This window comes from Tachypleus tridentatus, chromosome 4, assembly GCF_004210375.1.
Source record: "Tachypleus tridentatus isolate NWPU-2018 chromosome 4, ASM421037v1, whole genome shotgun sequence".
Classification (NCBI taxonomy): Eukaryota; Metazoa; Arthropoda; class Merostomata; order Xiphosura; family Limulidae; genus Tachypleus; species Tachypleus tridentatus.
Genome location: NC_134828.1, coordinates 63,968,795 through 63,994,319, shown reverse-complemented (window position 1 = coordinate 63,994,319; position 25,525 = coordinate 63,968,795). Strand labels below are relative to the sequence as shown.

Below are 25,525 nucleotides of genomic sequence, written 5' to 3'. Positions count from 1 at the left end.
TAATTATGGTTTTTATCACCAGAAATCTCTTGTCATGATCTACTTTTCATGTTTCTTTTTTTTCAGGTATTCTTCAGAACAAAACAATTTAACACAGAATGTGAATTTAACTGATCCAATGCTCCCCCAATAAGGTAATCAATTAACTACTTAACAGCACTCACCTGATAAATTTCTAAGTAAGAAACTCGGACTAGATATTCCTGATTTTCTGAGCGAGCTATGTGACTAAAAATGTGTTCAAAGGAGTTAGGAATCACTCCTTTTTTTTCTGGATCACTCCGAACACCTATGAAAATTTACATACGTTTTAAAGGATTACATGTTCTTAAGCCACAAAGATTGAATTTGTTATACTTCAGAATTAACATAACACAGCAAGTTTTCACCCATAATTTAAACATAGTCTCTCTTAGTAGTACTCACAATTGGCAAATTTCACTTTCTTTGTATTTAGAATCAAATATAAGTGCACCAAACACAGAATTCTGAACCATCCTATGAAAGCAGACTGTTACAAATAAACAATGAACCAACCACTACTTAACAAATCAAGATATTCACAACATTTTCTTGTATTTTATACCTCATATACCTCTCAATCTTCAGCATTGTTTTTATTATCAGTAAAATACATCCACAGTATTACAATTTTTGTTACTATATCTCTTGTAAAAAAAGAAGTTTTAAAACAGATGAAGTAATACCTTCCATTGTATAAGTTTTTCCAGTGCCTGTTTGTCCATATGCAAATATTGTCCCATTGAAACCTTTCAAAACTGAGTCAATCAGAGGTCGAAATGTTTCATCATACAAATCAGACTGTTTAGAACTGTAGGTACAAAACCATTAATCATTTGTTACAACTTGTTATATTTTAATGTAAAATGTTAAGCAGACAAGAATATGAAATCATGATAAAATCTTAATAGACATTTCAAAAATATAATAAAATGTTCATGAAGAAGCTAATGAATATGTCAATGGCAGCAGCCACAAAGAACTGTTTACATTTTATATTTAAGAGTAGCAATTAATGACTTATAAATTAAAATATATATACATATAAATATACAAAATATGCAAAAATAAGCTATTACTTACTTCCAATCATATACAGCATCAAAAGTGAACTGTTTTGATACTTCTCCATTTTTTTGGTTTTTTATTTCCACAACTCCTCGCTCGGGAAACATGTCCACAACCCTGTCAATCAACAGGTCATAATGTAACACTTTATACATTATTTTGTTACTTATTTCTTTTTGCAAAATGAATTCTTTCACAAAATTGGTTTACATTTCTTTTCTCACTTTTTAAAACAAGAGTAAAACATAGACATTTTAAATGAAAATTCTTAACATTTTCTGTTCTTTTATGTACTGTTTCACACTGGTCCACACTTTAATTTCAGTTTTATATAATTATGGTTTTTTAATTTGTAAATTGATTCTGTGAATGTTTAATAAAAATTTTAAAATGAAAAATGTTTCAACTATGCTTATTTCCAAATTTTATAAAGATTTGACTTTCCTTTTATTGACCCTATTATTTCTTGTTTCAAAAATTATAATGAAACATGTGCACAATTTAAACACATTTTCAACAAACATTGTTTTTCAAAAATATACTAACAATTTTCCTCACCTTTCGTATCCCTCTGAAATTTCTTTTTCGCTTATGGGCCTGCATCGTACAATTACTTTCACACATTCTGAACTTGATTTTAACTGCAACATTAGAACAAATTATTTCTTTTTAATGCAAGTTTTAACATAAATTATAATAAATCTTAGTATTATAAAGGTTTATTAACTTCAGAAATTTGACGTTTGCAAACATATACACATGTTCAAAAACAAATGAATATATAGATAGATGTGATGGAAGTTGTAAACATTTTTACTAAAAATACATTGCTGAATTTTCACAGACAGATCATTTTAAAAGGATACCAGAATCAGGAAAATTAATATGAAGTATAAAACATTACAAATAAACTGCCTTATTACAAAAAGAAAAAAAGAAAAAAAACAGACAGAAAAGAATACTTAAAATAAACTGAAAACAGTAGACACACTAATGTAACATGTATACATCATACACCCCAACATTAAGTTCACCTGTGAACATGAAAAAAAAACTAACCAAATAGCATTTCTTAACCTCAAAATCACTAGAACTGATACACAATTCAAAATAAAAATCCACAAAAAAAAATCACCCATACTGGATTATACATTGCCTGGAACTCAACACATGAAACAAAACAAAAACTCAACATATTAAGAAACCAAATAAACACAGCCACAAAACTATGCTCACCTGATAAAATTAACGATGAAATCAACAAAATAAAACAAAACTTCAACAACATTTATTCAAAACTCAGGTACAAAAATAAAGTCTATACTATGTAAAAACTACACTGACAAACATAACACCAATATAATTTATAAAATACTATGCAACAACTGCCACAACATCATTAGTAGAGAAACAAATTAAACCAATATAAAGGAATGTCTTTATATGTATACTAATTAATAACCTAACTTACAACTGCAACACCTCCTACAATCCTGTATCTGCTTATACTCTCATCCCTAAGACATGTCCAGCAATTGTCAGTTGCAAATTCTCTTTGTCAAGCTGAAAATCACCTATAAAGGTCGAAACATTGTTCTCTGCTTATCAATAAAAGTGTCAAAACCCATACCAGTCGTTCAGAGATATATTTTTTTTTCAAGTGGGTTTCTTATCATCAAGAAAAACTATCTTCTGTTCATATGCTAGTGCCCATGGGAATTACTGCACACAGAGGTTGTGTCTCCTCCTATTACTGGGGCTATGGCCTAACGATTACATTACAAACTGACAAGGTAGAAGTTTTGTTCAAGTCCTGTGCCACATATACAGGAATTTACACAACAGTGCATACAATATGACAGTGCTTTGTGATGCAGAGAGGTGAACAGTTCCTGAATAAATATTTTCTAAAGATACTTTCAAGGTACTAAATAACATCATAATGTTTTCCTAAACCTTAATAACAAAGTAACCTACTTTTGGAAAAAAACTAACTATTTTTACAAAAGAAGTCCTTTTGTTCATATATATATATATATATATGAAGATACGTTTCCTTTCAATAAACCAAACTGCTGTATTTGTGGGAAAGATAACATTAAATACACTAAAAACATCACAGGCCCTACTGGATAAAAATGTTTTTTTTTTGTTTTTTTTATAAATTCTAGATTTAGCTGCAATTCATGTAACATTATTTATGTATTACTTCATATTTCTTGTAAACAAATATATCTTGAAGAAACACAAAATTTATGTTTAGTTACTTATGTTTTGTGTTTAGCATAAATCTCATGTTCAAAATGCAGATAACTACCCACTAACTATTAAAAAACACATTAATAAAGGCATAACAAAATATCGTACTTTATATGAACATTTTTTTTTTCCAAATTTCCATTTTGGTATTCTTGAAAAAAGAAAGATTATTTTATGAAAATTATTTTATTAATAAATTTAAAACCAAATTAAATGTTACACAGTTTAACACTCAGAGAGATTTTAAAACACATGTATATATAAAGCTTTAAGGTCCAAAAGCACTACGAGTAAGTCTTGTCAGAGAGTCTTATTTCACAAACTAAACTGCATCCTTGAAATCTGTATTTCTGCTTTTATGTTTGTATTTTTATTTGTTTAAAATTAACAGTAACAGAACTTTTAAAATATTTTATAATATTTCATTTGTATGAATCACTTCCATGAACAAAATATATTTGATTCCTTTTGTATGTGTGTAACAGATTTTTAGGTTTAAAATGCACATAACAAAGGACCATCTTTATAATAATCTCAATATTAGAGTTAAAATAAGTTTAAACCTAATGCACAAAAAATTTATAATTACACTGAATATTTCATAACTTAAGTTGAACTGTTGATAAAAGTAAAAATAATTTTTGCATCACAAAAACTTTCCCTGGTAATATTATATATTTACTATTTCCAGATCTTGCCAAATTCCAGCACACAAAACAGGTATCTGGGATTTTTTAGTGAATAGTTCATTGAAAAAGGTGTTTTTTTCATTTCTACAAAGATTGAATATGTTAAAGTGAAATGATCCTGTACTCTCACCAAGTCATTACAATTCATTTTTCCATGTTTGATCATAATATATTTAACAACCTTGAATCTGTACAAAGCTCTGTCACAACCAAAGCACATCTCTCCTTCCTGCTGCTCTTCATAATCTATCAAGAGTAAGAGGACCATGGTTTCACATCAGTCATTCCAACTGTTACTTTAAGACAAGATACATAGGTACTACACCCAGTGACTTGATCAATACGTCTTTGTATGAAATAGCATGAATATATTCATTTCACTCACTTGCAATATCAGATTAGTTGAGTCATAGAAGCCACTTTATAAAGTATATGTGACCTGGGACATTTTTCAAAATAGAGATCCTGCTTGATAATGTTATGTACTGTTGGTTGGGACATGCAGATGACTTTTGTGTTTGTAGATTCTCATTTGTCAATAGGCTGAAGGTATGACTTGTTACACACCTCTTTCTGGATAGTTCTAGTTCAATAAATTGATCCATATTCCTTTGTTTTCCAATGCCATGAAGTACAAGGATATCTTCACCTTAGAAATACTAAATCCTAAATCTTGAAGTACAAATATTGAGCATCACAAAGAGCTATTACATACTCTTCTCAAAATTAATCAGTTTACAGTAACATCACACTATCTACAAAATGTCAAAGAACGCCACGTAGTTTTGATATACATTGTTCTACTACAACTTTACATAAGCTGTGTTTCTCATGTATACAGATCATCACTTCTTTTTCAACCTTCAACATGGCAACAATATTACATGTACATTCTACCATTGTACCCTAATATTAATGAAACACTTCTAACTCTTCAGCAAGTAAGCTTATCCAAATATATTGCATTTTTTTACATCTTTACACTTCATAAATATTTTTAGAGTAAAATTTTTATGAAATACCTCATTTTATGTAATATTTCTAAACTTTTAGCAGATTAAGTAAATAGATTAGAAAATAATTATTCTCACATGATTTCCAAAAATTTAAAGGCTAATATTTATCAATTCCAAATAGAACACCTTTTCCTTTTAGATTAAAGTACAGCATGCTGTTATTTTCTATTTGTTACAGTTCAATTTGAATAGTTTATTTGATACTCTGTATAGAGTGAGACCAGGTTCTGATAAAGGTGAGTACCTATACTTCTTCAAAAATAATTTCAACAGTAATCATAAATCAATGTGAAAATTTGAAACTTGTAATGATTAGAATGAGTTAATAAATTCATTATGGACAAAAAAAAATATTCTTACCATTGTAGGTGATTTATGGTCTCAGTGCAGATCTTGGAAAAACAGAATCCTGAAGGATAAAAAAATCCTTATGCTGATAGGTTTTATACATGAAATTATAAATCAATATTCATAGGTCAAATTCACAAAATAAACAATCTTCTATTTTCCTAAACAACACTTAATCCCATAATTTTTCTTTGTGTATCCCATAAGAAGAAAGTTTTTTCAACTATCAATACTTCTGAATATTAAAATTGAGCTTCCATACTCTTGGTACACTATCAAGTTTCTTTTAGAAGGAAGAAATATTCAAGAAAATCACCTCTTCCTATTATCTCAGTTTCACAATATTAATATCCTAAAAGTTAACTAAATTATCCTGATATATCTCACTAGTCACATCTCCCAGTTAAAATAATGCCATTTAACATCACTCTTTAATCATTTGCTCACTAGTTAAATTTTCCAATCCTTCAAGCATCTAAATTACTATTTCTTATGAAAAACTTAATAAAATGTTTTCGATATCAAGATATGTACCATACTATCTGTACAAAAATTAAACAAGAAATAAGTAATGCAAGGATATTCATTTCCAAATCCATGCTATGAGTTATTAATTAAATGCTGCCTTTCTGAATGCTTCTTTAAATGTTTTTAATAGATTCTAACATCTTTTTGTAGCCCACATGGGAGTGACTGATGTTGGAAATTGTAAATTAGAAAAGATGCTTAAAGAGTGTAAAGAACTCCTTCAGAAAATTAGAAATAAAAACAAACAAATGATCCTTTTCAGATACAAGCAAAAATGAAACACTTGGCACAATACAAGATTTAAATAAAAGATTCTCAAGGGCCTACTTAGAATAAAAGGTAGGCTGGTTGAACCTGTGGGATAATTTCAACGGTAAGGATGAATGATATGCTAAAGATAGGCTCCACGTTGCTTGGCTAACTCAGATAGTTTTATAACAAAGTGGCTGACCTTTGGAAAAAGCTGCCTTCATATTTGGTTGATCCAGTAACTTTCAAAGGCTTTAAAGAAAAGGCTTATTAAATAGTAGTAGACAGATCAACCTCAGTGGATCAAAAGGCTCCTTCTTGTCTTTAAACATTTAGTATGTGTTAGATATACATGACCATTTCATTTAAATTTAAGACTTATTTGAAATTTATAAAACATGAGTGTTAAAGTTAGTATTTTTAGAAGTGGTAACTTATCTCAGGTTTACTTATGTAACTGTTTACGAATCATTTGTTCCACAGTTCAAGTGTTGTGAATTGACATAATGTAAACTTTCTGAATTTTTCTCACTGATTTCAGTAATGTTGCTTATTCATATAGGCTGTCCCATCCACTGAACTATCCAAAACTCAAAGTTAATCCTAATCATTAAAATATTTATCAACCCTCCCTTTAAACTTCCTTATATCATGTAAGGGATACATCAGCAAACAATGACTTTCAGGAAGTTAGAGTACTATTAGAGTTAAAACTAAAACTCGTGGATTCAGTTGTAATGAGCCAAGTCAGAAGAAATTAAGGTGAGGAAAAATGTCTTAGTGGCTAGGGCACTAATTCCACTGAGCAACAGATTTCAGCCTTTGGAATATGTAAATAAGAAACTACAAAAAGAAGGAAAACAAATGGTTAAGAGAAGGGTGTGGATAATAAACTTATAGAGGTATTAGTTATAGATGATTCATTGACAAGACATATGGATAGAATAATCTGGAGGGGATAAAGAGGAAATAAAATAAATAGATATAACTAAGATAGCAAGAAATATAATAAATGGGGATAGCAATGACACAGTTTTTGTTATACATATCAGGACTAATGATGAAGGAGAAGGTAGGTAAGAAGAGCCACTTAATAATGATTCAAATGCATCTTGCATACAAATAATCATATAACCCTCTAGCAATAAGAGTGTGATGCTCCTGGTGAGCGTGCCACATCCCATTCAATTCTTCTGAACAATGACTTCAAGTTTGGGCAAAAATAGAAGCACTAGTTTTCAATACGGAGAAAGGGTGGGAAGTGTGAAAGGAGGTAATTTTCTACAGGAAATATAATTTTGTATCAGAAAATTATTACTTTCAATACCATACAATACTTCTTCTCACATAAATAACTAGAATCTCACAGTGAAAAGGTAAAGAGACTGATGCAAGGGAAAGTAGAAAGTATCAAATGACATCCTGAAAAAGTAGATCCTCAAAGTAAAAGATTATATGTACAAGACTGCACCACTTCTGTACTAGCTGTACTCTTCATCCAGTGTGGAAAGAAGTGCCACAAACGTGGATGTAAACTGGAATAAGTACATCCAAATGGAAGAGAACAATGACTGGGTAGGGATCCACACCACATAATATGGGAATTTCAATCTGTTAGTACATAAATTGGGTGAGAATAAAAAAATGTGCCTCAAGGTGTAGAGTGCCTAATGCATGATAGACTGTACAAAACCAAATAACTGCACCCAAAACCCAGGCCAGTGGGAACCAACATCAATGTGTGGGTAGGGAAAAGGATCATGTAGGCAGCAAGTAAACTATGATTCAAAACCCAGCTATTTCGTGAGAGTAGGAAAGAGGATCATACCATTTTGAAGTTCATCAGGCCAGATGGAATTTCATACCTCCCAATCCATGAACAAGACACATGATAGCAATGTGAGAAATTAACTGACCAATATGGGAATCCAACTTTCTAAATTGGAAAAATTTCTTAGTATTGTAATTCATCTCACTGAAAACCAAATTGACAGAAACCTCCCCTAGCACAACATCTTCCAAATAATAAAATAATCAAGATACAGCATAAGTGGAAGAACCATATTAATCTGCAAGTACCTCCCCATTGTGACCCATAACATGGATGAAAGAACAAGAGTATAACTGAGTGAGACATCTGCAATACATGTGTGAGAATTTATGTTGATTGGTTCAGCTTTACATCCAAAACCCAGCCACTGAGAATTCACATTCACATGAGAGAGGGACAAAAGATTTCAATTAAAGGGGTGAACTTCAATTTTGACTGCTCACTCCAATCAGACATAGCATAGGGCATCTCATCATCTACATCAGCAGAAACTCCCCATCCTACTCTCAATATTCAGGAAGTTTATGGGAGGAGAGATTGATATAGATAAAGGAGAATACATGCATGATGATATACAATATGTGAAACATTGATAATAACAAAATCTGACCTATAATATCTAAAGGCTAAGTGAGGAAGGAAGTAAATCTTATGGAATATGTGGTAAATCCAGCATTCAGACAGTGATTCAAAGGGATGCAAAGTGAAGCAGTGAAGAAACATATTAACATTCCGATTTGAAAGACCAGCACACTCATGTAGACTACTAATCTGGTAGGAATGCAAAAAGAGGAAAAGGTTGTAAAAAAATAAATTTTAATAAGAGTACCAGGAAAAAATAAAAGTGTTGGATAAGGCAACCCAATAACCTGCAATTGAAGAGACAGAAGACACCTGATCAAAAGATATAAGTGAGGAAATATTTAATACGAAGAACAGTGGGTCTAGCAGGTGGAAACTCCTGACCCAAAGAACAATAGTGGAAAACTTTCCACTAAAGCTGATAAATATCCCTAGAGAAAAGGTGAATGAAACAAACTAAAATAAGAAATTACCTTTCAGGGCAAAATGGATCTCCTTGCCAGGGACCAGATAAAAAATAAGGCATGAAGTCAAAGAATGAGAAGGAATGAATGAACTCCCAAGAATTGAGGTTGATGTAGAGAGGATCACATACAAGGAAGAGGTAATGGAAGGGCAGATTGGAGTTGGAGCGGTCAATGATAACCACAGTTTTATTGGCCAGTAAGGAGCAATCACAAGTACTTGATACAGAATGGAATGGATGATCAAGATCACCCTGTAAAGAAGACTGATGGAAAAAATAAATATACAGGTATTTGTTGGTCAACTTTTGACTGAAAGCATCAACAGCCATAACATGAGGATATAGAACCAGAAATCAAAATAGAGGTAATTTGATACTGAGAGACATGGTGAACACATCCAGGCGAGAAGTACCCTAGTGAAGACATATTTACCAGAAAACAAATGGATTGAGATAAACTTTGTCTGGATGGGAAAGCTGATCCACAATAAAACTAAATGCTCCTGGAACATAATAAGCAGCAATTCAAATACTAAGTGTATGGACCCACAAATAAAGATATAAGGTTAGACAATAAAAGAAATGAGCACAGATGTTACCTTAGCAATTGAGATGTTGTTTGTAGTTAAACACAAAGATACATGATTAGCTACCTGTGCTCTGCCCACCATGAGTGTCAGAACTTAGATTCTAGCAATGTGAGTCTGCAGACATACCACTATGCCACTTGGGAAGGGGAGTGATTGAGATAAGCCACCACTATAGAATTGTTGGACCACATTATGACCAGACTATTCTTGGCAAGATGAAGAAAATACTTCAAAGCACGACATACAGCCAGAAGCTCAAGGATGTTGATATGGTAAGGTCTTTAGACTGGAGAACACTGAGCTGAGGCTTCATGCTGATTGATGCATGCCTCACCAGTTCTGAAGAAAAGGGTCCAAGAATACATGTAAATCTAGATGAGAGGGAAGAAGCAGAACACCCACTGACACACAAGCCTTGTCCAACCACCAATGCAGATCATCTAAAAGGGAAAAAGGAAGGAAAATAGGAGTCTTCAATTGATCCTGAGCAAGATTCCTTTGATCATGCAGAGTCCACTGACGAGATTACATATGTGCTTGACCAAAGGAGATAAGAGCTTACATGGTAGACCACATCCCCAAAAGCCACAGAACTTCATAAGTTGAAAGAGAAGGAACAGAATGTATGTGTGGAATACTGAAAATTCCACTAAATGAAGAAGGTTAGGCATGACTGAGATAAGGCTTGAAAAAACACCTGAATGGACAAGATACTGCCTCCAGGATCAGCAAGTGTGTTAAGCAGAATCCTGTTCAGATGAGCTAACAGAAACCAGTTATTCATATAATGATGGAAGTACAACACTTGAGCATGTACATGCCAAATAAATTCCTTGGCCATGTGACAAAAGGCATCTGGAGCCAAATCAAGCCAAAAAGGCAGGGTGTAAAACTGATAAACTACCAAAAACAGCATTTTGACTGACAAGATATCAGGTTAAGCAGACAAGCATTCACAAGGTCCACCTTGGTCATCTACAAACCTGGAGAGAAAGTACACCAGAGTGGTAAATTGGGGTAGAACTAAAAACTGATTGAAGTGGGACAAATCAATCATAGGCCACCAGTCTCCAGTTTTCTTGGACACTATAAACAATCTGCAAGAAAAACCTGGAAAGGGATGACTCACAGGTTAGATGACTTGCTGGTAATGAAAATCTTGTACTGCCTTGGACAGACACTGACTGGTGAGAGAATCCTGAGATAATGGAAAGGAATTGGGTATCTGACATAATGGAGGAGAGGACAAAAACTGTATGACAAGTTCCTTGGACAAAACCCAGACAACCCACAAATTTGTGGTGAAAGGTCACCAAATGGGAACACAATTTGACAAACAAGCCCCAACTGGATAGTCAATGATACTTCTGGCAACATTTCTATATGCATCAAATAAAAAGAAGAGATGAAGAACTCTTGGATGGAGGAACAAGTAAAATCCGAGATGGTGGACAGGAAATATTAACAAGGATATGTACAGGCTCAGAATGCAACAAATAATCCACCTAAAAAAGAAAGGGTAGTGTGCTATTACATCAATTACCCATGGGTAATTCATGGGATTCCAAAGAAAATGGGCCAAATGTAAGTACTAGAGATGAGGAGGCAGTAAACAAACCTAGGAAAAGAATGCATCCTTACTCAGGAGATTCCAATAAAAGAGAAACCACATGTGTAAGACTAAAACTGAATAAAGCAAATATGCCAATGTGGAGATAATCAAGGAGAGAAAAAATTCTCGAAAAACCCTCGGGATCTCTATGGATCACCTTGGAAGGAAGATGGGTTGTAGACAAATATTATGGGAAAGTTGATAGGGTAAAACAAAGGTGAAAGAATTTGGAGTAGGATGAGTGAACAAGATGATCATGATCTGCCCCCAAAATAAGTAAAAATCTATACCAACTGTTGAGAGTCAAAGACATAGACATTTTGCATGATAGAATACAAAGGCAAACTTATCCACGGCCAGAGGATGGAGAGGTATGTTGCCACCCTCAACCATCTGAGAAACAAAATGCTGAGCATGAATCCTAATATCTGTAAAATGGGGAAAATCAAATAGATTTGAAAATATGGTTAAAATAAAATATACCTGAAAAATTACGTCTAAAACGCTGTATTAGGCCTCAGTGATTCCTTGGTGGGGGAACAGGAAGACATGGCAAAATCAGGTTGATTGGTTGATTTAGTATTTTATGGCACAAAGCAGCTAGGCTATCTGCGCCAAATGTCTGGTAAAAAGGTAAAACTAAATGTAGTAAAATTCATAAAAGGAAATGAAGGTAAAACAAAACAGCATTGAAAAACATAAATAGCATAAAACCAATGTTGACATCTAGTCTACAATGTCAAGAGAGAAACCGGAGTAAAAAAAGTTCTAAAAGACTTTCCGTAGCATAATGGCAATTATCATAACCCACCAGGAAAACTAACAGGTAAGTACAAGAACCACCATCAATCACCTGAAGTCGGCCTTTCCAGTCCTGGTTCTGGGTTATATGTCATTACGGCCATTATCAAAAGGTAAAGTAATAAAAGTTTTAAAAGACATATTACAAAATCTTTATAATAGCTTGCCAAGCATCTGGTAAAAAGGTAAAAGTAAAGTAAATGCAGTAAAATTCATAAAAGGAAATAAAGGTAAAACAAAACAGCAATTAAAACATAAATGGCATAAAACCAACATTGACATCCAGTCTACAATGTTAAGTGAGGAATTACAGAAACAGAAGTTATAAAGGACTTTCTGTAGCATAATGATAATTGTCATAACCCTCCAGGAAGATTACCAGGTAAGTACAAGAACCACCGTCAGACACCTGAAGTTGGCCTGAACAGTCCTGGTTCTGGGTTATGTGTCATTACAGCCATTATCAATGAGTAAAGTAATAAAAGTATTAAAAGACATGCAGCAAAATTGCAATAATAACTCACCAGAACGACTAACGGGTAGTTCAAACAGCAGCGTCAGTCACCTGAAGTTGGCCTTTCCAGTCCTGGTGTCAAGTTATTTAATGTTACGGCCATTTTCTAATATCAAGTCGAACTAGACAGATTGTGACTCTTAAAAGTGCATCACAATAAAAAAGGTTTAATGAAGAAATATAAAACACTTAAATAACATTAAAAAGATTAATGGCCATTAAAAAACTAAACACTTTATCAAGGTGGACAGTGTTACCATCACCAACAACACTGTCTAATGTCATGGACAAACCTTAGGACAGAACATGTTTAAAATAGTGCCCTCGTTGAGAGTCGTAACGATGGCAAGAAAGTAAAATGTGGCTTATAGTGATGTGAGTGTCACACAAACTACACATTGGTGCATCAGTTCCAGATAAAAGAAAACGATAAGTTAAAAAACTGTGACCAATTCGTAGTCTAGTCAGAACAACTTCCTCCTTCCGATCCTTATGGAAGCAAGACAGCCAAAGTCCAATACAGGGTTTTATTTGGAAAAGCTTGTTTTCGCATTGCTCACTCCAAGTCGACTGCCAGCTGGAACTGAACCGAGCCTTGAATACAGGACCATAATCCACATATGGAATAAGCACAATGGTGATAGTGCCAGAGCAGATAGATTTAGCTGCCGTGTCTGCAAGCTTGTTCCCGCAAATACCAATGTGGTCTGGTATCCAGAAAAACTGGATAGAAGTAGATGTTAAGGAGAAATGGGCCAATCGGTTTTGAATATCAGCAAGAACAGGGTGTGAACCAACGTGAAGCGATTCCAGGGCCAGTAGAGAACTAAGTGAGTCAGTATAAATAGTGCAGTTGGAGTACTGCTTAGCTTCAATATGATCCAGGGCAAGAGAAATGGCATACAGTTCAGCAGTGAACACAGAAGCTGTAGAGGGGGATTCTGCGTGCAACCACCAAACCGCAACAAACCAGGGCAGAGCCCACAGAGTCACCTGATTTGGAACATCCGTATAAGTTGGAATGGAAAGATTGTTCGAAAAATATTCAGTAAATAAAATGCGGTACTTCCAATCGGGAGTATCTGCTTTTCTCAGATGACTTAAAGAAAGGTCACATTTGGGGACTGTAATAATCCATGTTGGGATGGGCTGACCAGTGGATTCTGCAATGTTATCCAAGGACAGACCCAATTCATCCAATTGCGCCTGGACGTGAAGGCCAAAAGGAGCAATGGCAGATCGTCTGTTCTGACAAAGTATGGCCCACCGAGGAAGGAAAACAGAACCCCTGGTGGGATGCTTTGGTAAGGAACGAAATTTCAAAGAATATAGTAAAGACAGTTGCAAACAGCAAAGCTGCAAAGAAGGTTCATGAGATTCTATGTATGAGCTCTGAACTGGGGATGTGCAGAAAGCCCCAGTGGAGAGTTGAAGTTCTTGATGATGAATGTGGTCCAGCATTTTTAAGGCTGAAGGTTTGGCAGAGCTAGAGACCATTGATCCATAGTCAAGTTTCAATCAAATAAGAGCATGATATATCTTTAACATAGAATATCGATCCGCTCCCCAAATGGTGGTAGAGAGGACATGAAAGATGTTCAATTCTCTTGTGCATTTGACCCGTAGCTGCTTTAAGTGTGGTATAAAGGTCAGCTTACGGTCAAAGATAAGACCCAAGAACTTGGTCTCATGGACCATATGCAGCAAAACTTCACCAATACGGAGTTTAGGATCAGAGTGAATACCCCCGTTGGCAACAAAAGTGCATTCAAATGGTTTTAGAAAGAGAGAAATTAAAGCCATTCACCGTGGTCCACCTCAGTACACGATCAAGGGTAGTTTGTAGTTGCTGCTCAATATATCTCATGTTCGACGATTGACACAAGATGTGAAAGTCGTCGACATAGAACCCATTTGCAACGGTGATGGCATTAATCTTTATACTGAAAAGTGTGACACTCAAAACACAGCCCTGAGGGACCCCAAGTTCCTGCAGAAAAGAATGGGAAAGTGTTGAACACATATGAACTTGGAATCTCCTGTACATTAAAAATGTTTTAATAAACATGGGTAAATGGCCACATAACCCATATATATGGATGTCTCACAAAATGCCATACCTCTATGTTGTATCATAAGCCTTCTCAAAGTCAAAGAATATTGATACAAGATGTTGTCATTTGAGAAAGGCTTCTCTGATTGATGTTTCAAGTCAAATTAGGTGGTCTGTGGTGCAGTGCTGTTGTCAGAACCCACACTAGGTGGACGAGAGGAGGTTGTTTGATTCGAGGAACAAAATTAGACAAGCATGAACCATCCTCTCTAAGGTCTTACAGAGACAGCTCCTCAAAGCAATTTGAGGTAGTTTGAAGGAAACTTGGGATCTTTCTCAGACTCAAAGAAAGGTAAGATAATAGCCTGGCACCAGGCATTAGGAAAAACATTATCTTGCCAGATCCGGTTGAAAACAAGAATATCAAGAGAAGCAGGAGATAGATGGCACAGCAGGTCATAGTGTACATCATCTGGTCTAACAGATGTACTGCCAGACCAATGAAAGGCCATTTTCAGTTTCACCAGTGTGAAGGAATGATTACAGTCAAAGAAACAGTCAGTTCAAAAGGAAAGAGGTGAACGCTCTGGGCGAGTCTTGATGGCCAAGTAGGTGGAAGAACAAGCAGAAGTGCTAGATACCCGGCAAAAGCTTTCACCTAGAGTATCGGCGATGCTCTGGACATCAGCTACCTCTTGGCCATCAGAAAGTAAGATCAAGAGGAGGACAGAATTGTAGTGCCCACTAGCCTTTCGAACCATGTCCCATATGACCCTGGAACTGGTGGTAGAAGATATGTTAGTTGTGAACTTAATCCAAGATTCCTTCTGGCTTTGACGTTGTACCGCCTAGCATATTCACAAGCCTGCTGGAAAGCAATGCAGTTTGAAAGTGTGAAATATTTACAGAAAGTATCCCAGGCCCATTTTCGAGCCTTACATGCCATGTGGCAGGCAGGATTCCACCATGGATGAGAATATAGTGGAAAACGTGTCAAGGTTTTATGAATTCACCCAACAGCTGCTTGTATAATACAGTCAGTTACTGCTGCCACACAGTCGTCTATTGATGGCTAACAGATGATGGCAGGATCAAATTCTGCGAGAGCATTGAAAGTGGACCAGTCTGCCTGATCCAGCTTCCACCGTGGCATGCAGGTAGGGTGGCATCGACCACAGACAGTTTCTATCAAAAGTATAGGAAAATTATCACTGTCTTGTGGATTTTTGTCAACCCTCCATGAAAAATGGGAGAATAATGAAGGGGAGCCAACCAAGAGATCAATAGTGGTAAAGGACTGACTAGGTGCATGAAAATAAGTGGAAGAACCAGTACTGAAAAGAGAAAGGTTGTGATGAGAGAACATATGCTCTACAGAGCAATCCCTCCTATCAATAACAGTGCTTCCCCAGAGAGAATGATGTCCATTAAAGTCCCCCAGGATTAGAAAGGGAGACAACAACTGTTCAATGAGGGAATCAAGGTCTGATTGATCATATGTCTCTCCAGGTGACAGGTAGAGAGAACAAACAGTGATGGTATGACCCAAGGGTGTGTTGAGTGACAAAGACAGGGTGGACACATGCTGATCAACCAACAGTGCCACCCCTCCATGTACTCGTCCATCACACAGCCTGTCATTTCTGTATAGAGAAAACTGCCAAAAGGTGACTGTAGCGGCAGGTTTCAGAGATGTTTCTTGTAAGGAAAGATGTACAGGATGGTAGGAAGTAATCAATGTTTTGATGTCATCCAGATTAGAACATAAACCTCTACAGTTCCATTGTATCAAGGTGGCCATTTTTAATGATGTGTAGGCGAAGTGGCTGGAGAACCTTTTTGTTTACGACCATGTCTTTTTTCCTTACTGTCCTTATTCTGAGGAAGTCTATCGACCTCCATGGATCCTGCCCTGGGTTGATTGGACATGTCTTTGTTGTTGGAAGGGGATTCCAGTGACTGAGGATGCAAACAAATGATTGTTTTGCATCTTGGGATGGGAAAAAAAAGATGTATCGGAAGAAATGCCTGTATTTGGAACCAAAGGATGTGAATCTTAGGGTTTGTTGTAATGTATGGGAGAAACAGAGATGGGCGTATGTGAATGTGCTAGAAGGTATGATATTCAAAGTGGTAACTTGAACTTCAGAATTAACTGTGTAAAACTGAAAATCATACACAATTTTCAATAAAAAAAAAAAAGAAAAACATGGAAAGCAAGTTATCTAAAAGTCATTACCTTTTGAAATAAAGTCAAAATTCAGTTTGGAATAACTTTGAAACATTACAAAGCTGAATAAATTCTAAGAACACAAAAAATTTCTAGACATTAGTACTGTTAGACAAGAACTAATAGTTTGGTAATCTAATATAGGGAGTCGCATAGAATGTGTTGCACCCCTATTGGTAGATGGCTGTCATACAATGACTTGCATGCAAGCAATGTTGACAAGAGAGGGAGGACAAAAGTGGCAGTTGCCACAAGGCCAGGGGTTTGTTGAGGAGCCCAGCAGTTGAATTTTCCACTTAATGAGCTAAAACTGCTACTGCCTTTTCATGGATTAATGAAGAAATTTCTCATCTTAATTCCTGTTATGAAAGCTCAGCAAAATTTAATGAATAAAATAAGTGGGGCCTGATGATATGACTGATCCCAGAGCCTAGGCTGGCTCTCAACATTCCTGCATGCAAGATGCATTTGAATCAGTTTATTGTTTTGTACACAATATCTCAAGGCCTGTGGCATACAGTTTTTAATTTTGACATGAAGAGCAGCCCTGAATGAGAACATTTATCTGTGTAAATGGAGGTAATATATCATATCAGAAATTGTCCGAGTCAGTAATTATAGGCCCATTGATCTCACATCAGTTGTGAAAAAAAATTTGGAAAGTCTGATAAAAGATGTTTTGCAAAGCTATTTAATAAAGCTTAGAATTTTATTGGACAGTCAAAATGGTTTCATTAAAAGAAAATCTTGCCTTAGAAATCATTTGACATTTTTTGAAAAGGTTATTGTTTATGTTAATCAGGATAAGAGTGTAAATTTGGTGTATGTGGTTTTTCAGGAAGAATTTGAAAAGGTGACATATAAAAGACATGTAAAATAAATTATCTCTATACATGTGGGGGATAATTTAGTTTTATGAAAGAAAAGTGACTGACTAAAAAAAAGAAAGAAGGTGATTGTTATAAATGGAGTTCAATCAAACTGGATTAATGTTGCAAGTGATGTACCTAAGGGCTCAATCTTTGATCTTTTTTATTTATCACAATAACAAATGAAGGAAAGGTTAATAATATGCCTAAATTTGCAAATGATATTAAGGTTTTGGGTTTTGCTAGCTATGAAGAAGATTCTGCTTATTTACAAAATGATTTAAATCATTTAGTAAGTTAGGCAAATAAATGGCAAATGGGTTTTAATAATAATAATAATATATAAGATAATATATGTGGATTATAATAATTTAACACATAAGGATAATTTGGATGGGAATGATATTAACAGTTTTATGAAACTTGTTGTTCTGGTTGATCAGTCTAAGTTATCTAAGCAGTCTGCTACTGCTAGTGAAAGAACTTTTGTTTGTTTGTCTTTGAATAGTGGGATCGACCATCACATATAATGCCCCCGTAGCTGAAAGGGCAAACATGTTTAGTGCGACAGGGATTCAAACCTGTGACCCTCAGATTATAAGTCGAGTGCCTTAACCACTTGGCTATGTTATGCCTAGTGATAGAGCAAATAAGATTTTAGGTTGTATCTAGAGAAATACTGAATACAAGGCTAAAGAGATTATAATTTCACCATATAGGTCACTGGTTAGGCCTTATTTGGAGTACTGTGTTCAATCTTTGTCTCCTTACCTTAGAAAGAACATAGAACTGTTGGAGAGGGTTCAGAGAAGGGTTACTAGAATGGTGTCCGAGACAGAGGAGTTTTCATAAAAGTAGAGGCAGAAATCTCTCAAACTGTTTTCTTTTGGAAAAAGAAAAACAAAGAATAAGAAGGGTTCTGACTAAGATGTTTAATATTCTAAAGGGAACTGATAATACTGATGCATCATCTTTTTAATCCTTAATGGCAAGATTAGTATCACTAAAGGATACAAATATAAATGTTAGCAGGGTGATGGTAATCTTTAGTTAATACAATTTTATTTTCCTAATAAAGTGGTTGGCCTTTGAAATGAGTTGGCTTTAGATGTTGTGGATGCAATACATTTAAGTAATTCTATAAAAAACCTTGATAACTATATGAATGGTAAGGGCTGGCTTTAAGGGTTTTTTTTTCAAATTTATTTATTTAATAGTTTTAGTTTAGTTTAAAGAATGGATAAGCCAAGTTAGACCAATAGATCTCCCACTGTCCTAAAACATGTTAAATTCTGTTTCAACAACATCTGAAGCCAATCCATTCCAAAGACCAACCACCCTACCAGGAAAAGTTTTAACAGAAGATATACATTTACTTCCCTTTCCCTAGCATTCTTCCTTTAAGTGAAACAACAACAACAAAATGATACACTGACATAAATTCCCATACAAATTTTAACACTTAAATCATATCTCCTATCAACTCTTCTATTTTCAAGAGAAAACAATTTGGGAGATATTAATCAGTCCTTGCACTACAACCTTTCCATCTCAAGTATTGCCCAAGTAGCCTTCCTCCAAACCCTTCAGTGTCACAAAATTAAATTCACATGCATTAAAAAATTTAATTTTGCAATATGGCATTTCATGTACAGAGAATCTTTTTTTTAAAAAAAAAAAAAGGTTTGGGAGTTCATAAATTTTTAAGTAAAAGGATTTACCAGGTAACTATAGCTTGAAAACTGCTGACCTATACAATGGAAACACAACCTCTCTACATTTGTATTCAATATTAATGTTATCACATTTTAAAATCCTACCCATCCAATCACTAGCAACAGCATGCTGAATGGATAGTTTAAAAAAGTGGTCAATTACAATACCAACAGCATTTTCTTCCATAACACTGTTAAGGTTATTCCTATAAAAATTCTATTCATAACTGAAATTGTGATAACCACTTGCAATACCTTGCATTTATGCAAAATAAAAGCCATCAACAATTTTATCCCAAAATTCATCAAATAATCTAAACCTTTCTGTAAATCACCAGCATCCTCCTCACCAAATACACCCAAGACCTTAATATCATCAGAAATTTAAGTAATATAATCTGTGATTTAAGTAATATATTGATCATTCCTTCATCCATGTCTTTGATATAAACCAAAAAACACAAAAGGTACTAACACTGTGTTCTGACGTACCCCCACTTGTGAAATTAACCCACTGACTGCTGATTCACCTCAAAGTCCAAGTTCACAAGTTTAACACTCCTACGAAAAGTGGGGCCTAATAGGCCCCAGAGCAACTTGAAAGGTTATTAATATTAGGCTAATAATTTTGTATTTAAATGAAATTGCCATTTCATTTAATGAAATGAAATCAAAGTAGCCTTCCTCCAAACCCTTCAGTGTCACAAAATTAAATTCACATGCATTAAAAAATTTAATTTTGGAATATAGCATTTCATGTACAGAGAATCTTTTTTTTAAAAAAAAAAAGGTTTGGGAGTTCATAAATTTTTAAGTAAAAGGATTTACCAGGTTGATTTCATTTCATTAAATGAAATGGCAATTTCATTTAAATACAAAATTATTAGCCTAATATTAATAACCTTTCAAGTTGCTCTGGGGCCTATTAGGCCCCACTTTTCGTAGGAGTGTTAACATGACTGTGCTATATACAGTGTATATCTTACAAAAATTCCTTGTGCATTTAAAGCAATCACAGTGAAAGGGTTAATCCAGTTTTACAAAACTCCATTTATAAAATCTCTCTGGTTCCTGCATTCTGTGACTTTTCTACCCACTGAGCCAGCTTATCTCTCACACTTATAATTTGTTTAACAAGCCTTTTAAGTAACACACTGTCAAATGCTTTCTGAATATTCCGATATACTGAATTTAAACATTTACTCTCCCACAAATAAACAGTAACCTCTTTGAAAAATGCCTGAATATTAATAACAGTATTCAACTCTTCAGTATTTACTACACGTCTTACTTGCACACACACAAACATATATATATATTTCTCTATTATGTGCTATACTAAAATATCACAGTTGAGACAAATTATTTCTTCTACTATTAATACTATGTAGTTATTTACATATGCATTTTATTTACAGTACGAGAGTCCATTAATTTTAAGTGAGAAACAGAAAAACTGTTGAACAGTAAGTCATGAAATTAAATGAAAAACACTTTAAAATTTAGTGGTACTTATGTAAATGCTTAATAATAAAAACTCACTTTTCTGGACTTGTGTACAATAAATTGTTGCTTACTTAAATATGAGTTTTAACATTTACAAGCATTTAGTTAGATCATAAGGTACTTGTACACAGTTGCATTTAAATTCCTCACGGTAACAGGCCAAAACTGCATATAAGTCTCTATTGAAACCATGAGTAGGTTACATATACTTTAATTGTAAGTTAAGCCAAACTTAAATTACCCGTAACGTTAAACAGCAGAAACTGATTTGCGCAATGATAAAAGCAATCACGAATATAAAACTCTGCATGCAGTGACATTGGTAATCATATTAAACTATTAAGTTAACTACGTTAATAAAAGTTAAAATTATAAAAACATCTATAACTTTAAAAATTTAAAGTTACAAAAGTACATAAACAATCTGAAAATGAAAAGGTATATTAAAAACATTATAAAAATACTTATGTTATGAACAACAACAATAAAATGTAATCTTGATTAAACATTTGAACCTCTCAGAAATATCCACTTAATTTACATTATTTATTTAAAAAAAAAAATCACCATCTAGCATGCTACCACAATGTTCAACTTCGTGGATAAATAGGTTTAACATCTATACTACGCATGGGCAAAATAAATCTAACATCAAGCCAATGATTAAACTAATGGATTTATCTCATAAGGACGGAAACACTCGAGTTTCATGGCGCCAGTGTAAAGTAGACACCACAAATGAGTTTGTAAAATATTGCTTAAAGGCATATTGTGTCTAATATACAATTACCACAATTGTTAAACAGTTAAAATTATTTGATATTAAATTATATTAAAATTAAATCAGATCATCTAAATCTAGTTTCTTTTTATCTTTCTGATGAGGCAAAATATGTCAGTAACTACTTTGGAAGGTCATTCATTAATAATATTGTAAAGTACTTTTGTCCGTATTAATATGACTAATTTATAACTAACAAAACACCTTAATAAATGTCATATTAGCTCATGCTAAGTGCTTTCTAGATGTGTTTATTCCTCTTATAATCATCTCAAAGCTAATCTTTGTGCTTCCAGAAAAAAAAAATGTATTAAAAGTAAAACTTCCAGTTACAATTATATATAGGCTTGGCTTTTATGTATATGGCCTGACGGAACATATGTAAGTCTGCGAATTTACAACGCTAAAATCAAGCACTCGATTCTTCTCAGTAGAGCACCAGATAGCCCGATGTGGTTTTGCAATAAAATACACACACACACACACCTTTTATAAAGCTTTGTTTATATGTATTTAAATATTAAACTACATAATGAGCTATATATATTGTGCTCACCACGGGTATTGAAACACGATTTATAACGTTAAAAGTCCACAGACTTATCGTTGAGCTACTGGGTGGAATATAAATTTGTTACTTTATAAAATACATCATTATTGTTTAAACAATCTACCCAGGGTTTAAATTCTTAAAAAAAAAAAAGAGTAGAGGTACTTAACTGTGTAAAGTTGACCTGTTTTTAAAAAGAAAAAATACATTTAAGCATAAAAAATGACAATTTAAGTGTCAGTGAATAAATTATTATAAAATATACATATATCGCTTCACAAAATTTAAAAAAATCAAAATAAACAATTAAAAATCCTAACTAATTTAACATAGCTATTTGAAATAATCTTTATACTTTACAGACCCTGGCTATATCACACTGGATTAGAACACCATCAAATATTCTCCATCTGGGGGTCATATTTTAGGCATCTTGTTGTTTTCACTTTGTCTTCAGCTAAATATTTTCGGTTTACTACCAAAGACCGGGCATACGAATTCGCGTTAAACTTCTCAAGAGAGACGCTGACAAGATATAGGAACAACAGACCCGAGGTTCTTTCTAGTGAAAGTTCAGTGTGTATAGGTGTCACAATATAATTTAGCTAACTGAAAGCTCTTTCACATTCGTTACTTAAAATTAGGACTGAATTTACAACATTCATTAAAGGTCTAATTTCTTCTGGAATTATTTTATTTCCAGTTTTTTTGAATTCTCTGTAAGCACGTATCAATAACTGTGACTTTGTGTGAAAAGTTTGCAAAGGTTTTTTACTTCAACGTCCCCGTGCATCATATCCACTTCACCAAGGAAGTATCTTGGTAACAAAACTTTAAAGTCCTCTATTAATTTATCTTCCCCTGTCTGGGCACTGTTCTTTGACTTATGACTGGAAGAGCGCACTGCAAGTAGCTTGATTTTTAACATACAGCACCGTGCTTATATGAACAAGCGACTGATTTAATTCTCATTGGTATCAGATCTGTCAACTAACCTTTCACGACCTTCTTTTCAAGATCCAAGGTTATTTATCGGTTATTGTTTTTAACGATTGTTTTCTTTCTGACAGAACAATGGAAAACGCGCATCTAAAAACCAGCTCAAATAAGTGCGAGTACTAGTACCACCTTGTAAACTAAGTTCCAGTACTCAGTGCCTATGAGTACCGGCAGAATTCCATTCCTAAATCTATAATACGTTTTGTTTTGGTTTTTTGTTTTGACTTTAGTATAAAATTATGCAGTGGGATATCTATTCTCTGTCCACAAAGAGAGAGAGAAAAAAAGACTCCTGATTTCAGTTGTCAAAACCGTAAGATTCCCGCCGACCTACCAGGAGTCCTTGTTTTTTGTTTTGTTTGTGGAATTTCGCACAAAGCTACTCGAGGGCTATCTGTGCTAGCCGTCCCTAAGTTAGCAGTGTAAGACTAGAGGGAAAGCAGCTAGTCATCACCACCCACCGCCAACTATTGAGCTACTCTTTTACCGACGAATAGTGGGATTGACCGAACATTATAACGCCCCCACGGCTGGAAGGGCGAGCATGTTTAGCGCGACGCGGGCGCAAACCCGCGACCCTCGGATTACGAGTCGCACGCCTTACGCGCTTGGCCATGCCAGGCCCACCAGGAGTCCTTCTAATAAGTAAACATACTTTTTGATAATACATATAAACCATTCCCATGACGTCATGTGTAAAATAAGTCCATTCAAAACTATTGGTATATTTCGGTAAACCACAGAACACAAATAGCCATACTAAGAACAAAAGTCACGGGAGAATTAACTCTATTTTCACGAGGATCAATAATTTAACGATGATATAATCCTGACAAATCAGTGAAATAGCAGCTATATCATTTGCAATATTGCTCTCTACAATGAATAAAGTGATATGTTCACCAGTAACCATATAATACCGTTAGCACGTTGCACAAAACCTAGGTCTAGGTTAAGGAAAGTTAGGAGTATAACTGAAGTTAAATAACAGAATCTCATTAGCGCGATGATACAAAACCTATGTTATACAAGTATCTAAAAGCTTAAACATAAATATATAATTATATTTCAACTAAGCATAAGCTCTTTATCGTTATTTGAGAACAAATGTAGAAAATGACCAACTGCTTCAAGAAAGATACAGCTGTACCCCAGTACTTTCAGAAGCTATTTCAATAGCATGGATTACAATGGGGGAGTAATTAGATGGAAGTCGTTACTCATTCTAAGTGTACGATTCTTATGGTGTTCTCAGGTAAATCAATTTCCCAACACGTGTTAAATAAATAGACCTGTAGGTAACAGCAGATTAATCCAAAAATTAAGTTAGATTTTGTGTTAAATAACTAAACTTAATTCGTTGCAGATGTAGACTGAACGCTTTAGAACACTTTGAGAAGTAAACATAATCTGTACTGTTCAAAAGAAACACGAAAAGCAGTACTCATACCTGTGCATAATTTGGGACAGTTTGTTCTACTTCAGTATGTTTATCCCTACAGCTTTTTCAAGACTGATTTCTAAGGAACAAAACATGATATCCAAGAAGCAAGTTCTCCTTGTCGATCGTCTCGTAGAAAAATGAACTGAGAAAGAACACTTTAATTTGATATTTAAACTCCTTTTCTTTGTTCAATGAGCATTGTCACCTTATGAATATTGTTCCTTGACAGCATTGAGCGACTGTCACTTTCAGCCAACATAGTGCGTCTGTAAAGGTTATCACTATGCTCCTCCACCTAATCCAGCTACTCTATACGATACTGAATCCTTCTGAATAGAGAAGCCGTCACCTTCTAGAAATAATAAAGAGAGAAAGCGGCTAGAACATGGTAATATTAATAAGTATCTGAAACACTTGTTGCCGGTGTGACAGTACAGAACTAGGTAGTGAAAAAGAAACTCTTACATCACTGTAGAAGGTAGAAAACTCATGATATACCAAATGTGCCCACATATTACATTTCACTCCCTTGTCTCTCAGTCATATTCTCAAACTGACAATAAATATTTAGCTTTAAGACCAATCGTCTTTAATTCACGATGTGGTCAAGGAGAATGTTAACTTTACTTTATTTCGTTAAATATGTATACACACTACATGGACAAAACAAATCATTTTACAATAAATCAAAACTAGAAAAACATAAAACTCTTTAATGTTGATTCAATTCAAATACGATCCGGCATGGCCAGATGGTTAGGGGCGCTCTACTCGTAATAAGATTGTCGCTGGTTCGAAGCCCGG

General features: G+C 34.3%; 1 protein-coding gene across 4 annotated transcripts in view; it reads right to left on the bottom strand.

Moving 5' to 3' along the window:
- The window catches only part of LOC143249285 (kinesin-II 95 kDa subunit-like), a 54,347-nt gene extending 32,697 nt beyond the window's left edge, over positions 1-21,650 (bottom strand). For 2 of the 4 annotated variants that reach the window (XM_076498846.1, XM_076498849.1), the window contains exons 1-4: positions 1,648-1,739; positions 1,105-1,206; positions 708-832; positions 165-289 (exon numbers count right to left, since the gene is read on the bottom strand). In XM_076498846.1, coding sequence (XP_076354961.1) covers positions 165-289; positions 708-832; positions 1,105-1,206; positions 1,648-1,739 — 444 coding nt within the window. Of the gene's footprint in view, positions 1-164; positions 290-707; positions 833-1,104; positions 1,207-1,647; positions 1,740-5,413; positions 5,463-20,983; positions 21,157-21,514 lie in introns of those variants that run through there. The other 2 variants (XM_076498847.1, XM_076498848.1) reach the window with 2 other exon arrangements.
- Positions 21,651-25,525: the final 3,875 nt, after the last annotated feature.